The sequence below is a fragment of the Bombina bombina genome, chromosome 3 (assembly GCF_027579735.1).
Source record: "Bombina bombina isolate aBomBom1 chromosome 3, aBomBom1.pri, whole genome shotgun sequence".
Taxonomy (NCBI): Eukaryota; Metazoa; Chordata; class Amphibia; order Anura; family Bombinatoridae; genus Bombina; species Bombina bombina.
The window spans coordinates 817,965,034-817,983,405 of NC_069501.1; the positions used below are offsets into that span (position 1 = coordinate 817,965,034).

Genomic DNA, 18,372 nt, shown 5'->3' on the forward strand with positions numbered 1-18,372 from the left:
ACAAATTTATTTATACATAAATGGAAATTCTGGGGGTGTCATCTTAACTTTCTAGGGTATCACGTGAATTTTTAAAGCGCCCCAGAGATGTCACGTTGAAAACATTGCCTCAGGATTACTGCTTGAGTGATTAAAGACGTGTTGCCTTCATTTCATGTGAATGTATGAAAAGTATCATTTTTATGTTGTGTTCTGCTAGGGGTATTTAAAAGGAGATGTGTAGCTATTTTTGTTAACCTGCCTGGGGATATGATTTGAAAAGATTGACATTAAAGTTATTGATGTGGCTAAACATGCAAAGCAAGCAAAACAAAATGACATAGGGCATAAGGGTCACGTGCCCACTTATGCTCATCTGATCTGAGCCATAACGATTTCCAAACTGGTAAAAAACAACAACTTTAAAATGTAATTGGTTTAATTTTCCCTTCTTCTTATCTGGTATTTCTAGGTTGGGCTGTATAATGTTTACTGCATTGCTGCCTATTTTATGTATCTCTGCATGATGCATCCATGCAATAATACATAGAAATGACCTGCACTGCTCATGCATTACAAGAATTTACTGTATCACCTTATTGAAACCTGCTTACATATTTATTTCTGCTTGTGATCTACTGTCAGGCTCCTTTAATGCCTGTACCATTTTGTGTACCTACCTCACCATATCTTAAAGAGACAGTATTCTATAACATTGTTTTTACCTTAATGTGTTTCCAATTACTTTTTTTTTTACCAGCTGCAGAGTATAAAATGTATGAGATTTGATTTTGAAGGCTTATTTGTGTATATGAATTAGCTGATTTTGTGTTTTGAAGCAGCAACCTAATAAAATGGGTTGAGCTTGAAGATATAATCAGATCTCATTACTTTATCACATTGTGTACATATACTTGCTTTTTTATCTTATATCTGTCCGTAAACTAATCACCAATACTTGGAGAGAACAATGGAAAATTAACATTTTATTACTTTATCTCTTCTATAACCCACTGGGAGTGTAATTTCTTCTACTGGCTGTGAGACCAAAAACTTTCAGGATGTACGGGGATACCACAGGCTAAATAAACTATTTTAATTGCCAATATAAGGGTAAAGGAGCTACTTGTAAACAATTTAATACACTCCAGCAGGAAAAGTGGATCATTGGGAACAAATTAAAGGGAAGAAACTTTTTGAGTAAGCTGTCCCTTTATGTTTAGGAATCCACAATATGTAGTTTTAAAATGGGCTTTGACAAATGTCCTCATATATTAGTTCAATTATTATTATAAATGTGATTATTTTAGCATGAGCCCGGATTTGAACAATATTGCTCAGATCATTTGGTTTTAAAGCATATTTTCTAGTATTAAGTATCCTAGCAAATCCCTCAAAATGGGTTAAACATGATTCTTGTAAGTGACAATACTCTATACAATATAATGTGTTTACATTTCTAGAGCTGTACATGCTGGCGGAATCTCCTCCATGCATCTGGTAAATATTTTGAGTCCCAATCCATCTGTAGCATAGGCACACCTGATAAATCCATCTTGCAGAAAGAAACCAGCTTCTGACACCATGTATTGTTCTTGTGTAGTCACTCAAATTAGTGTCTTACCAAAGAATAACTCAGAGAACACAGAGTTGCATCTAGTCACTAACTGTTTATTATCCTAACTGAACTTGTTACCATATATGGTAGAAACACCAACAGCCAATCAACATTCTGTATGCAAATTGACAAACACATCACATGACATGTTAATAACATTACAGGCTGCATTTCACAATTCACTTAAAAGAATAATGTAATAATCACATTTCAATTTACATTGCCTTTAATTTTATGTCTGTAGAGTATTAAGTTAAAAAAGCCATTGTATCAATCCTCTATGGATAAATTGTATACCTCAAACAACATTATATCTGCATACTGGGGAGGGGGGTGCAAAATGAAGTATATCAATATACATGAAACACAGTTTATAGTACAAAACGTATCTTCTATTTACCTATGAATACAATATGCCCTTAAAATTAAAAATTTTGAAAAAAATGCTACTGGTTATGAATACATTTTTGCACGTATATCCTGCTAAATTAGACGGTAACCTTGTAGGTGTGTTACTAAAAATTAGGGGTAATAAAAATGATAAAAAATATATTTTCCTTATACCTTCAATTAGATACAGTCTTGACAAAGGTCCATGTGAGGACCGAAACGTTGACGGATGTAACCCTATGACCTAGTGAGTGCCTCTTCTTTACATACCATAGAGAGCACCCAAGCAATTCAACACTAGAAGTTATATATTCCTCTTAACACATAAAGAGTCACTCTTGGACCTAGCTAAATTTATTGTTCAAAAACAGAGGACAACTAGCATATGGGGTGGTCACTCATGGACCATAGCATTTTTAGGCAAACTTAGTATCTGATAAAGAAAGTCTTGTATAAGAATTAAGTGAAGACTATTTTAAGTAGAGGAGAGTTACTTTTTTATGAGGTTTAATAGGGAGGAAGTTCAGTAGATATATATAATATAGGCCAGTTTAAACTATAAAAACATGCTAGTTATCTGACAAAAGGAGAAGGGGATCCTCAACAATATAATAATATGAGTGGAGAAAATGCATAGGAGTATTAATGATAATGATATGATCAGCTGAACAGTCAGAGACAAAGCTGTTATATCCACTTAGATAAACTGTCAGCTTTCAACTCTGAGAAGGTGTATTCTTTAGTGCCCTATATTGTCTCAATGTACAGAGTTGGGAGGGTAACTATATACATAATAGCCTTGAAGTGGGGTTTAGTATCCCTTTAAATCGCGATTGCGCTCAAGCCATCACGTTTTCTTTTTTCTGTAAGGTAAAGAGCACCTGGGGTTAAGGTTTTTAGCTTTCAACCACATAAATATTGCACATCTCTAGGTGAATGAGCACAATGGTAGGTGGGGGTCACACAATGCACCCCCCCCCAAAAAAAAAATTCACACTCTTGATTTAGATTTTTCACAATTGAGCAGTCTTTTTTTACCCCATGGCTGCCATACAAATCAACCATTTTATCTCTTGAGCTGCTAAAAGCATCCCACATTAGCAGTAGTGATTTGACTCCCTTGACTGTCACATTTCTTTCTGCTAAATATCTGTAATGCATTGAGACATAGGAGGCCCTTTACATGTAACTAAAGCCATGGACTTAAAAAAAAAACGGAACCATTACATGTCCAGTATGTTTGGGACAATTTTACTGGACAGCCTGCTAAAATACTGGTCCTGTCATCCAATCTATCCCTGCAAATTTCAAGAATGATACCAAGAGATAACCATTTAGAGGGGAAAAACACATTTGTTTTACATTTATTCCCAGATCTCCCAGTAATTTGCTTCAATTTGTTTTCTGCATAAATATGTCATCACAAAAATCTATTTTTAAATACTCAGATTTGTTTTTTAAGTTATTTGTAAGAATTGCTTAATATCTTTGGGGTTTTTTCTTTTGTCTGCAAGAAGCTCATAAAAATGTCTTTTGCCAACAGTCCAGCTCTGCATTTCCAGTCGGTGATGGTTTTATTTAAAGGATTACTTTCTGTTATAATTTTTAAGCTAAACGACTAACATATTAAAGTTAATAAACATTAATTAAAACCTACTGACCTATATTTTCTCCAAAACGAAGTTTCATAACGTTCTAAAAGTTATATCTTTTATTCGCCGATGATGTCACGTTATCCTGCCCACTATTTTCAGCACTGCATGTTCAAAATACTTAAACCAATAACTTTGTGTTTAAAGCGCCATTTTGAAACCTAGGTATTGTAAACGGATTGGTACAGAGCAAAGGATACCCACGGAGTGGGTTTGGAAAACAATTACATTTGCAGACAAGATTTCTGATATACGGTAGAGATAAGTTAATGAAATGCTATTGATAAAAAGCGTATTTGGGGTAGTTAGTTAGTAACAGGCATAGAAAATATTTACTTACAGTGGCCCTTTAAGTCCTGCTTACAAGATATTCTGGGGATCCTCTTACTTTGCAGCCAGAACTGTCATAAATAATCTGTAAAACTGAAAATACAAGATGCCCGCAGTAAAACTCTCAAACGCACTCTAATACATGCTGCGACAGACTCACAATCTTGCTTGCAGAACTGTCTGAAGAGTTTATTTCTTGTATATTGTCTGGTCAAAACTTCTCACTCACATGCAGTTGCTAGACTACAAGTTATTTATATTATTATACCTATTCTGCTTTAGCTATGTTAATGTTTATTAATACATTAGAACACATTTTTATTGTAATATAATTTACATTCCTATGTTTAAGTATATATTTATGTAAAATATTTTGCTAGATGACCAATAAGTTAGGGTAATTGTTTTAAATTAAAAACTGTAGTGGCAAATGATACTGTTTGTATTATGCCACCATAAAACCCTTCACAGTAACAACACATAACTGTTTGCTCCTTGCTAGTCAAAGATCCAAAGTAATCAGTGTAAGCATATAAATGCTCTCACTCAACCACAACCCTCATAACTTGAAACTTAGTTCATTCTCCCCTGTTACGGAGGAAGCAGTTTCGGCACTTATACTGCGCTCTCACCTCACTACCTGTCCCCTTGACTCTATCCCCTCACAGCTACTCCCCTCCCTCTCTGCTACCCTTACCCCTATACTAACACACATTTTCAACCTCTCCCTCAGCACTGGTACATTTCCCTCATCGATGAAACATGCACTGGTCACACCTATCCTCAAAAAACCTTCTCTTGATCCTACCTCCGTATCCAACTACCGACCAATTTCCCTCCTCCCTCTTGCTTCAAAGCTTCTCGAAAAACTAGTATATGCACGCCTATCCCATTTCCTTACGTTAAACTCCCTTATTGACCCGCCGCAATCTGGATTTCGTCCCTATCACTCCACAGAGACAGCTATTGTTAAGGTCACCAACGACCTACTTACAGCAAAATCAAAAGCCTACTTCTCTCTGCTTATCCTCCTTGATCTGTCCGCAGCCTTTGACACTGTCGACCACCCTCTTTTGCTCCAAACCTTCGGCATCTGTGACACAGCCCTTTCGTGGCTCTCTTCCTACCTATCAAACCGTACCTTCAGTGTAGCCTTCTCTGGGGCCTCCTCTGCCCCGTCACCACTTTCTGTCGGAGTACCGAAAGGCTCTGTCCTCGGTCCCCTTCTCTTCTCAATCTATACGTCATCACTAGGCTCCCTAATAAAGTCCCACGGTTTCCAATATCACTTGTATGCCGATGATACCCAAATCTACTTCTCTGCACCAGACCTATCTCCTTCCTTGCTAACCTGTGTCACTAACTGTCTTTCTCACATCTCTTCCTGGATGTCCTCCCACTACCTCAAGCTAAATCTCTCCAAAACTGAGCTCCTCATTTTCCCCCCTTCTTCCAAAATCTCCGCCCCCAATATCTCTATAACTGTCGACAACTCCATCATTACTCCTACCTTGCATGCCCGATGTCTCGGGGTCACATTTGACTCAGATCTTTCCTTCACTCCTTACATTTAGTCCTTGGCTAAAGCCTGCCGCTTCCACCTTAAAAACATCTCCAAAATTAGACACTTCCTTACACAAGACACAACTAAGATTTTAATCCACTCTCTCATACTTTCCCGCCTCGATTACTGCAACTTTGTCCTCTCTGGTCTCCCCACCTGCCGCCTAGCTCCCTTACAATCCATAATGAATGCCTCTGCCAGACTCATCTTCCTTACACGTCGCTCTTCATCTGCTGCTCCTCTCTGCCAATTCCTTCACTGGCTTCCTCTTGCCTCTAGGATCAAACACAAAATTCTCACTCTGACATACAAAGCCCTCAACTGCACTGCTCCCCCCTATATCTCAGACCTTGTCTCCAGATACTCTCCCTCCCGTCCCCTTCTCCCCCTCTCTGGTTACCTCATCGCACTCCCGTTTACAGGACTTCTCCAGACTGGCTCCCATCTTGTGGAACTCTCTGCCTTGCCCCACAAGACTCTCCCCTAGTTTTGAAAGCTTCAAGCGCTCCCTAAAGACTCTACTGTCCAAGTATGCATACAACCTATGCTAACCTTACTTTATACCAGTTCCACTCCTCCATTGCTATCCCCTGAACCCCCTTAGCATGTAAGCCTAAGAGTCCAGCTGTTTGTAGATCACCTTCTTAAGAGCTGACTACAGCAGTGCAACTCTTGGCAGGGCCCTCTATCCATTTGATCCCTTTAATTGTTTTGTTGTACTCCCCTTTGTTTATAGCGCTACGGAATCTGTTGGCGCTCTACAAATAACCGATAATAATAATAATAATAATAATAATAATTGTTGTTCTGTTATATACATACATCTCTTCAACAAGCACCACAGATCAGGAGTTACACTGATCTCTGGCAAAAAAAACCTGAGAAACTAAAATTAATAAAAATAACTATCAGTTTCATAAAAAATTATGAAATATTAAGAAGGCAATTTTTGCAGCATTAAGGGAAACATGGAAAAAAGTTAAAATATGTGAAATAATTTGTGGTCTCATGTGTCTTGAGGTGCGCCAATACCTGCTCTTATTAAAAATAACTTTAAAAAAAGAAAACTAGCATGCTGTCATTAGATTGGTTTCCATAGAAAAGAGCACAGGGATGATAAAGCAGGAAAGCTTAAATGAAGAACATTGCTATTTAGGAGAATCAAACAGCCTGTAACCCCTTCAGTGTTGGTTCTGTAGCACCTGCAAAACTTAAAAGGGACATAAAACCCAAAATGTTTCTTTCATGATTCAGATAGAGAATACAATTTTAAACAACTTTCCAATTTACTTCTATTATTTAAATTGTTTCCTTCTCTTGTTATCCTTTGCTAAAAGGTTTATCTAGGCAAGCTCAGGGGCAGCAGAGAACCTAGGTTATAGCTGTTCTCTGCTGCTCCTGAGCAGCAGGGTTCAGTAACGATATGACTATATATATATGTATATCGATTGTGATTGGCTCACCCATGTGTTCAGTTAGAAACCATTAGTGCATTGCTGCTCCTTCAACAAATGATACCAAGAGAAATAAAACAAATTCGATAATAGAAGTAAATTAGAAAGTTGTTTAAAATTGTATTCTCTATCTGAATCATGAAATAAATTGTTTGGGTTTCATGTCCCTTTAACAATCAGAATTTGCAGTGCAGAGCCCTTTATTTACATGTCCAGTGCTCTACGTAGAGCAAGGAGAGAGGCAAATGAGAAGGGGGATTAAAAAGAACTAACTAAAAGGCAGGGAAAGACTAGTCCCCTTAACTGCACTCCTGTCATGGCCTAAAAACCTACATCATAAGTGAAGTCCTGCACCCTGCATGTCTATACCAATATTAATGCATCCATTGTGTTTTATTGACTAGAAATCTAATGTAATAAGCATCTGAAGATTTTAGGTTAGTCTTTCTAAAGTATTTTTTTAAGTGCATACAAACAACAGAAAATTAATTATAACTAGTTAAGGGTCTAAAAGCGCTCACACAAAGCCTACATTTCTGTATACTAATTAATTCATTCTCAAAGACGAATCATCATGGTGTCTGCATGTGTAGTAAATAAAATGCACTGTAACCAAAAGTTAGTCTTCAGGGTGCTTCTCTGAGAATTAGAAAAATTCTAAAATTTCAGAGTTAAATGAAAAGGGGACAAAATAAATAATTAAAAGTATACTGCAAAATAGTTTCATTGAACATAACTGAACATATTATATTGAAATTGAAAAGAGTTTATCGTCCCTTTAAAAATATTATTGTTCCCATTTTCAGGCACTTTAGACATTGCAGATTTATACGTTTACCAAACAGACACACCTGCCTTTGGTCACACAGCCTCGCTTCAAGCCCTTTAACTGAACCATCACACACCCTCCAGCCTTTGGCACATGCTGTAATCCAAACGTATACTTTCTACTAGTAAAGGACAAGCTGTTAGTCCTTTTAGGACAGGATGAGACTGATCTGCATGATACTTATATACTTATATTCTGTGAAAAGAACAGTCAGCTAAGATGCTGCACCCTGAGTGACTGTTAAGCAAGTAACAAGGATCTTTTAAATGAATTCCTGAAAATATTAACCGCTTACAAAGGTCCTTATGATCAAAATCTTTTTGGCATAGTGAGAAATCACACAATCTTTGGGGGCTTTCTAAAGCATTATATTATATAGCGAGATAACAGTAATCTGGCTAACATTTGCCGTTCTAAAATTATATTAGGAGCTTAACACACAGTACTGTCGAGACATCTCACCATTCCAGAGAGATTAGATTATCGGGCCCAAGAAATCTAGCACTCCCTTACTCTTCTCTCACCGGAAAGGACTGTGATGGAGAGATATTATAGGTATCACATATTTCTGCTGCTTGAGGATTTTTTTATATATATTATAAATAATTCTATTTTTTTCATTTGTTTACAGAGCTCTATAAAAGTTTGCACTAGATGTCTATTTAATAATAAGTAGAAGAATCAAATTAGAGTTTGAGATAAAGAGAGCCCCTTAAGACATGCTGAGCAAGTGCCAGATTACCCAACAGAAATGCTACAATTAAAACAGCACAATTTAAAATGGTTTAGTTAAAACATTGCAACATTTAGAATATTATTATTAATATATGTTATTATCAAAAAATGTTACAGTATGGTTAGGGTACAAGTTAACCACTTGGCTACCAGACAGGGTTGCAAAATAACAAAAAGCTCTAGCCCTGCCTGGGAAACAGGGTTTGAACTATTTCCTGAGGTAAGTTTAGAGATAACCACTTACTTCTCATTGAGCCCTCTCTGGAGTTTGAGAGGTTAAATACCACAGAACTCCAAATCACTCTATAGTTTACTATATGGAGCCCTGTTCCACCATCCATCTATTTATGTCCTGTTCTTTGTCAATGAAATCTGTGACCACTTGCATCACATACAGGCATGCTTAAACCTTTTACAAGACATTACCCCTGGACCATCTCTCCCCAATTCTAGGGTATAGCAGAGTAATACTGCTACAAAAAGCCAATTTACTCACTTATGGTGAGTTTTAAAAACTTTTAATATTCTCATGTATGGAAATGCATTTGGTTTGTTTTAAAAGAAGCCTTTTGTATTACTGTAAAATATTGTAGTATTACCTCAGATGAGAACAGGATAAAAACAGCTGAATATAAAGCATGTGCTGTACTATAAACATTCTAAAGTCTGTATTTGTCCTAGGTCAGGAGGAATGGAGTTGCTTGCTATACACACTATTTCATGCCTTCACTTTATTGATAAACTATAAACTAATAATAAAGTGTAATCTCCATGTTTAGAATAAATGCAGAAAGAAGCTTACACAATGTTTCAACAGATGACAAAGCTCAGTGTGAAGAATATATACAGTATAATATTCTGGTATCCCGTAGCCTTTACTTGCAGGCGATAATGTGACCAATATCCATATATCACTTTTTATATACATGCAGAGATTTCTAAAACTATTCTCTTTGAGGAATGATGATCCGTTGTGTTCTAATGTTTAAAATAAACATAATAGTAAAGTATTTATTAAAGCAATAATTTAGTGCCAACATATTAGTGCACTAAATAATATAGCTGCTTAGAATAATAAACAAAAATACACTGGTAAATATACAGTGTTACTGTTAGTTGGAGCTATTACATGCATTCAGGCTTGGTTCTATTTTAGTCAATGTAAATAATTCATTTGCGGTCGCACAATATTTAATGTCAGCCTCTTCTATTTTCCAGCATGTAGACAAAAGGGAAAATGGCTTTTTGGTTCACTGTCTAGTACAGTATTACTATAGTCCTGCAGAAAGTATCTTACAGTACACAGAGAGATACAATGATTCCTACAACCCTTGCTACAACAAATAAAACCTCAGAAAAACTTTTCTAACCATTATGATAACTAATATAAGATTTAAGAATTATTGGAGTCCAAACGTTACATACAATTATTTCCTTTATGGAAATGTGTTTCTTCGCAATGTATTCATACGCTTCTATTTCAACATTCCGACATTCATTATACAATAACATGACATACCTTGGTATACTAGTAAGATATGTCAGAACATTCTGGAACTCTCTTTCTGGGATCTCGCTAAATGCAGGATATTCAGGGAAGGTGATGACAGGGCATCCATTTTCACCTCTTCCACCTAATGGGGAAATAAAGAATTTTATATAGTTAATACATTGACATTAAAGGGACAGTATAGACCAATTTTCATATAACTACATGTAATAGACATTACTATAAAGAATAAATATGCACAGATACTGATATAAAAATCCAGTATAAAAACGTTTAAAAACGTACTTAGAAGCTTCCAGTTTAGTTCTGTTTAAAAGGTTAATGAACACCCACTGCAAGTGGGAAATATCAGACACTTCCCCTTCCTTTGCATATGAAAAGAACCTTTACACAAACAGAAGCAAGCTGGAGTAGCTATACGTCGGTATTCTCCTAAAACTTTGGGGCTTGGTTAGGAGTCTGAAAATCAAAGCAAAGTTATTTAAAAATAAGCAAAACTATCCATTTTTAATAACAAACAAACTGTATGGGCTATATAAATTGATAATCTACAAAACATTTATGCAAAGAAAAATCTAGTGTATAATGTCCCTTTAACTGGCATTGTATTTATCATTCAGGTGCATATTTATGTTTGCATATTATTATCAATGCACATAGATCACTTGTTTTCAAACCTGTCCTCAGGCCTCTCTAACACGCCAGATATTGAGAATATCTGAACTAGCACACAGGTGAAATAATCAGCCGATTAGTAAACATTGTTGTTTTACCTGTTCTCACGCAAGGTAATCCTGAAAATCTGGCCTGTTGGGAGGTCTGAGGACAGGTTTGAAAGCCAGTGATTTAGAGGTTAATAGGGGTAAGAATCGCAGCAGGATACAATGGAGGATACTTGTTTTAAAGTGTTTGGGCAGAGTTTCTTTGCCCCCAAACAAGCTTAGAAATGATCTTAACTGTTATTATTGCAATTTGAAGCTCAGAAAATGTGCATTGGTCTACAGGAAAAATCTGGAGGTGAAGGATATTACTCCAGTGTGAAGAAGTGTCTGTGAAACGCGCATCAGGGGTGCTGCATTTTGAGCTCTGTCTCATTTTCTGAATTTGCTTACTGGGAAGAAGTTATGTAAATACTGTAAGACACAAGAAGAAATAGCAGCATGCATAGATATGTGGCAATTAAGATAAAGTTAAATCAGATTCCAATATAGCAGGAGCTTAAAGGGACACTGAACCTAATTTTTTTTCTTTCGTGAATCAGATAGAGCATGCAATTTTTTTTTTTTAATTTTTTTTTTTTTATTATTAGTTTTCAATATATTACATTTAAACAGTTTTTTACCAGCATACAGTTCATAATACAAACATAAACATTGTTAAATCCACAATCATTAAGGTTATTGGTTCCAACTAAATTTATAATTTCTAGGTAGGATCCTAAAAAAATAGAATTGAAAAATTATTACTTTAGAGTAACCAAGGACACCTTCCATTCCAGTGCTTAAATGTCTTGTTAATGACTCCAAAAATTAAACTATTAATTATACATCATGAACTGTACTGATATATCCATTTCTTCACTAAACTACCTCCTAATTTTATCCACCCCAACTCTGATAAGCCAGGGGCTATCCACTTCATGAAAAAGAAGCCAAAACAAAACAAAACACAACAAAAAAAAAAAAAAAAAAAAAAAAAAAAAAAGGAAGAGGGAAGGGAATGAGAAAGGGGGGTGAGTAAAGTCCGCCTCTCTTCCCTGCGTCAGTTACCATATCCCCAAGAGCACTAATTCTGAATTCTGGAAGGGGAGAATTATCTGATCAATTTCTAAGTTCGGGAGTGATTTAATAAATGCAGCCCACTTACTAAAGAATATCCTGATATCAGATTCCCTGTCAATGTTGGTATCTCGCTGTTCTAGGATACATTGTTTCTTAAGAACATTTTTAATCTCTGTTAGCGTTGGTAGATCTCTTAATTTCCATTTTTTAAAAATCAAATATCTAGCCGCCAAGATGATTGAAATAATTAGTTTTTCATTAAGCTGATGTTCTTCCTGATTTTTTAGACAGAATATAACCTGAGTCAGTGAAAGCTCCAGAGGGGAGATCTTGAGTGATACCTTCATCCAGAATTCTATTTTGTACCAAAATTGCCTGATCAATGGGCAGTCCCATATCATATGTATCAGGTCTGCGGCCATCAAAGAACATTTGGGACATTTGTTAAAATTTAAGTTCCGAAGTTTATACCCTTTTACAGGGGTAAAATAGTATTTATGTAACAGTTTAAGGTGCGCCTCCCTCCAGGTAGCTGAGAGCGTGGCCTGAGATACTTTGTGGATAGAGGTTTGTATGAATTTACTTTCAATATTATCTTGTAGCAGCATTGAGTTCCAATCGTGAGCCGCTTTTTCAAGGAGATACTTCCCTTTGCTAACTCCCAACAGGTGGTAGCATGGGGTGATGGACATCAGTCCTTTTTTTACTAGAGTAAGCCAACCCTCTAAGCTACCTAAATCCCAGCACCACTTAGCTGTCCTCATTAAATCTGCTGTATAATGCCTTGTCTGCAGATACGCAAAAAACTGTTTGTTAGAGAGGTTATACTCATTTTTGAGTTCCTCAAATGTTTTTATACACTTTTCTCTTGGTCCACGAAATAAACCACCCTATCCAGTCCTACTAAGCTCCAATCTTTAATAGCCCGTGAATCCAGACCTGCCTGAAATTTAGGATTTCCCATTAGAGGCAGATATTGCGAGACCCAACAATTTATTTCTAAAAGATTTCCTATCTTCCACCAGGCCTTCAGTGGATTGAGAAACATTTTTAGTGCTCTGATGCTGGTTGGCCATTCTTTTGGCTCACAGTGTATCAGAGCCCTTGGTAGATATGGGTCACAGATTCTTTCTTCAAGTTCATTATTCACCACGTAATCCTTAGAGAAGATCCAATCAGCTGCCGTTCGTGCTAAAAAGCAAGATTATATAGACTTACACCTGGCAGAGCAAAGCCTCCATAAGTTTTAGAAGAAGATAATTTATTCAGAGATATCCTAGGTCTTTTGCTCTGCCAAATGAATCTTCTGAGCATGCTATTTATTGCCCGAACATCCCTTTCTGGAAGCAATATTGCTGTATTTTGTAAGACATACAGCAATTTAGGGAAGAGAACCATCTTAAATAGCGCTATTCGTCCGGATATAGAGAGTGGCAGATTTTCCCAACTTCTAAGCTTTTCTCTGAAGTTTAATAAAACTGGGGGGATGTTAAGATTATACAAGTCTTTAGGGTTACTTGGAATATTGATGCCAAGATATTTGAATGAGTTTTTGACCAGGCGAAAGAGAATATTACTAACAGAGTTATTATTTCTCCTGAGCCATTGTAGTTCTGATTTTATGGTGTTAACCTTATAGCCCGAGAATGAGCCAAATTGAGTGATAATTTGTATCAGCTTGGGTATATTAGTCTTAGTGTCTGATAAGTAAGAGCATGCAATTTTAAGCAACTTTCTAATTTACTCCTATTATACATTTTTATTCGTTCTCTTGCTATCTTTATTTGAAAAAGAAGGCATCTAAGCTAAGGAGCCAGCCAATCCTTGGTTCAGACTCTGGACAGCAGTTTTGTGGGTGAATTTATCCACCAATCAGCAAGAACAACCCAGGTTGTTTACCAAAAATGGGCCGGCATCTATACTTATATTCTTGCTTTTCAAATAAAGATGCCTAGGTAGGCTCATATGCTAATTTCTAAGCCTTTGAGGGCTGCCTCTTATCACATGCTTTTTAAATCTCTTTTCAACACAAAGAGACAGAAAGTACACGTGGGCTATATAGATAACACTGTGTTCAGGCACAGGGGGTTATTTAAGATCTAGCACAATACAATGCTAAATTTAAGACAATAGATAATAAACAGTCACAGTCATGTGATCAGGGGGCTGGAAGAAGGTTCCTAGATACAAGGTAATCACAGAGGTAAAAAGTGTATTAATATAACTGTGTTGGTTATGCAAAACTGGGGAATGAGTAATAAAGGGATTATCTATCTTTTAAAACAATAACAATTCTATGGTTGACTGTCCCTTTAAATGAGAATTTAAGATAGCAATAACTGTAATACAGCTCTCAATATAATAGGAGCTTAGCCTCATTTTATGGGCCACATTGCAATCCAGCAGTTGCTATCATTGGATTATCTCTGATTTAGTTTAATAATTTATGCTCCAGTTCAAATTTGTATATTAATTGAAGCTGAAGTGATACTACATATAAATTGCACAGGTCTGCCCTTAACTTGCTACTAAATGTATTAACTTTTATTGTTTTAGGAACTACTGCTTCTTAGTTCAAGTATTTTTAACTGCATTGTATATGTGTCCGTCTGAGCGATTAATTTAAATAAACAGTATTGAATAAATGCATGAATGCTTTCATTTAGATTTTTGATTGTTTCCTCTAAATAGAAATTAAAATTTAGGGGTAGCCATGATGGTGAATGGTGGTGTGTAAGTGAAGCTCCAAGCTCGAATATTGCTCTCTTAAGTAGCGCTGCGGAATCTGTTGGCGCTCTACAAATAACCAATAATAATAATTAAGTATTTTCAAGAGAGAGAGAGAGAGCATTTCGACCCCACATCAGTGCTTTCTGGATGCTGGACCACACAGAATATGAGGTAACAGATGTCGACCCATACACGGAGCGATAACGGCCTAGACAAATTGCACTCCAGTCATACACCGCATCCATCATCTGGTGGGTACAAACATAAGCCGACGCTCCAACATCTCTTGGGGTTGCCGATCACGGTCTAATGAGGTGATTGCCGCAAAGTCAGTAAATCAACTCCGCAATTTACAGAGACGCCATTACGGCCTACAAAAAAACGCAAAGTTGGATAATGTCGATAATCCCATGCTGGGGCAAGAATCTCACCAACAATAAGGTAATATAACAGAAACCTGCATAAGCATTATACCACCAACAGTTAATCAACTCACCCTCATAATAACGGGAATTATTAAAAAAATGTGAACATCACATAGTTGTTTAGAGGCTAATAGCAATACTAGAAGCCCTGTTCAAATATCTGATAAAATAACAGCAACTTAATGCAATAGCTTAAAGGCACCTTCCGCCAACAATAGCACTCATTTAGAAAATACTGTAGTTTAATTCAGCATTTATATACCAGAAATTCATATTGTGTTATAAACAGGGATATAATATCAGGAGGAAAAATGGCATTGAAGTCTAAATCCAAACCAAATAAATCAGTTAAAAACCAAACCAGTTTGCCGTCTTCGGTCACCAATTTTTTTTAGAATTCTAACCATAGTGACACAGAAACAGAAATTCCTGCCCAGGCTATCGGAGAGTACATCCTCACCTACAATGGCTATAACAGTGTTAAAGGCGGACATAGCTAACCTACCCGCTAAGGCGGAGTAGGTTACTCTCTTTGACGCTCTTAAAAACCTAATTACCTCAGAATTAACAAACATGAAAAAGGATATAAACGACACGGGACTTAGAATCGAATAGGTGGAAGAATCCCAAGACACACTAAATACATTGTTTGATACCATATCCACACAGTCAAAGGTGCAAAATACTCAAATAGAAACCTTTCAAGAGAAAATGGAAGATTTAGACAACAGAGGATTAGAGGTGTCCCAGAGACAGTGTCACATATAGATCTACAAAAGGTCTCTTTAAACACTTATTGAAAGACCAACAAACCCCTTATCTAGAACTTGAAAGGGCGCACAAGAGCGTTAAGATCCCCTCCCTCTCCAAATGCACCACCCAGGGATATAATTTTGAGATTCCTACGTTACACTGATAAGGAAAGAATATGGCAGACTGCATGCCCTACCATTTAATACTTGGATCATAATCTTCAAATCTACCTGGACTTAAGTCCTACTACAGTACAAAAGAGAAAGGAAATATGCTTCATTACAAAGGTTTTGCAAGAGAATCATATTAAATATAGATGGGGATTCCCCTTCAGCCTCAACATAACACATGAAGGTCGATTAGTTGTATACAGGAATATTCAGGACCTACAATCTTTATCTGAGACATTGAACCTCACATTTCAACAACCACATCCTTCAGATGTCCAACTAGAAGACTCTTCGTCATCCAAACAGCACTACTCTCTAAAAGACCCATCTAAAAAATGGACAAAAGTCTCTCTGAAAAGGAAGAAAACTAAAGATCTCTCTGGGACTGACTAATCTGGTGGCGATTAAGCCACTTGAATGAACTCTTGCTTGGGATTATGACATGGGTGAGATCTTTCTAATATGTTTCAAGTAATATATATTAAACACTTTTATTACTACATATTGGTATGAATAATGTTACCCAAATACAAATATAATCTTGCATTATTAACACACTATACAGTCTCTCTGCATAAACATATTTGCTATAACTATAACTTATGTTGATGAAAACAAATAAGTTTATGACCTCCATAAGAGGCATAATATATCCTTTACAAACATATGCCACCTCTGTTCACATAATTGTTTTAAACTGTTGAATCTCTATGGTTAATATGAGTTTATTAAGAGAGTAGTACTGAGCAAATTCCTCATTACCTTGTATTGTATTTCAAATTGTTAATGTTTTCTCTAACTCGTAAAGTTAGATATTTAATCCAGCTGGCATTGTTTGTTTTTTTGTTTTTACGTTTGATGTCAGAATATGCATATAACTACAGGGATCAAATGGTTTGTGTGCCTTCCCTCCACAACTCCATTCCTCATGTTAAATCTATACCTCCCACTATAAGATACTCGATAACTAGCCTTAAAATACAGCAATTAAATGCCAGCAAATAAGACAAGTAACTTAACTTTTCTCACAGCCAACACTAAAGGTCTCATTAATCAGTATAAGAGAAACATAGCATTAAAAGATTTTATACAAAAAAAAGAGACGTGGTTTTCATACAGGAAACACATTTCCTCCAAAGCAGGGAACCCAAAACATTCTAGTATAGGTTTGGAAACACATATTATGCCTCGAATACTACTAAAACAAATGGAGTAGGCATTCTCAATAAAAAAAATATCCCTTTCAGCCTAATCAAGAAATACAATGCTCGATACCTTACATTAATTGGGAAACTTTATAATTCTGTGTTTAAAGTTAATAAATGTTTACGCACCTAATTTTAAACAAGATAATATCTTAAAACACTTGACTAACCTTGTTTTAGAGGTCTCCAAAGGAGCGATAATAATGTTGGGGGGGATTTTAATCTTAGTCTGAATCCTACTTTAGATAACTCTAACCACACATCCTCTGTCCCAAGTAAGGTGATAAACTCTGTTAAATTATACCTAAAAGACCTTACATGACGCTTGGAGAGTAACATATCCAGATAACAGAGAGTATACTTTCTACTCAAACCCACACCATAGACACTCTTGCATTGATTATTTCATGGTGGACGTTACCAACTTAGCTAGGGTTACTCGCCTAAAGATACTTCCCAATTTTTGGTCTGACCACTCCATAGTAAGCTGTGAATTTAACAAGCCCCACATTACTTTACGACACTGTGTGTGTTGACTAGAGGATAATATTTTGTTAGACCCTATTAACTATCAACACATAGAGAAAGCCATCATTAAGTATTTTAACCTTAATTCCAACACAGACCCAAGCATAGATAGCAGAACAATATGGAAAACGGTCATTAGAGGGGAGTTAATTAGTATACACTCCCATTGAGTCAAACAGGCTAATAAACTTCTTAATGACACACTTAATACATTGATAGATCTTGAAGACCAACTCAAATCTCACCCACTAGACTCTGATATACTTCAAAAAAATCACTGACTATAAAACTCAAATTAACCTTATGTTGGGAAAATAATGTAAAAAAACTGCGTTTAAACTACAACAAAGATATTTTGAAGGAGACAACAAGAGTGGCCCAATTTTAGCTAGGAAAAATATATAGAAATTATATCCCAACACTTCAGAAATTAAAATTTACGGATAAACTCAATTCTCAATTTCCTTTCTTTGCAAGACATATCATTTCAGATATATACTTTTGCTTTATTCACTGACTAAAGATGTCCAACCCATAATGATATCGTAATGTTTTGAATATATAAAGGCAGCTTTAGATAAATAAATGTTGGTGCATTTTCGTATAATCCTGTATCCCACTTGTATTTGCATTTCATCACATTAAGGGACTGAGCTTCAAGAAGGTGTAAAATGGGTTGCCAAACAAGCCTAAAGGTATTAATAATAGAAAGAGAATCT

At 36.1% G+C, this 18,372-nt stretch overlaps 1 protein-coding gene across 1 annotated transcript in view; it reads right to left on the minus strand.

Moving 5' to 3' along the window:
* The window catches only part of MCF2L (MCF.2 cell line derived transforming sequence like), a 353,557-nt gene that overhangs the window by 195,417 nt on the left and 139,768 nt on the right, over positions 1-18,372 (minus strand). Inside the window, 1 exon segment of the mRNA XM_053707774.1 lies at positions 10,071-10,185. Coding sequence (XP_053563749.1) covers positions 10,071-10,185 — 115 coding nt within the window.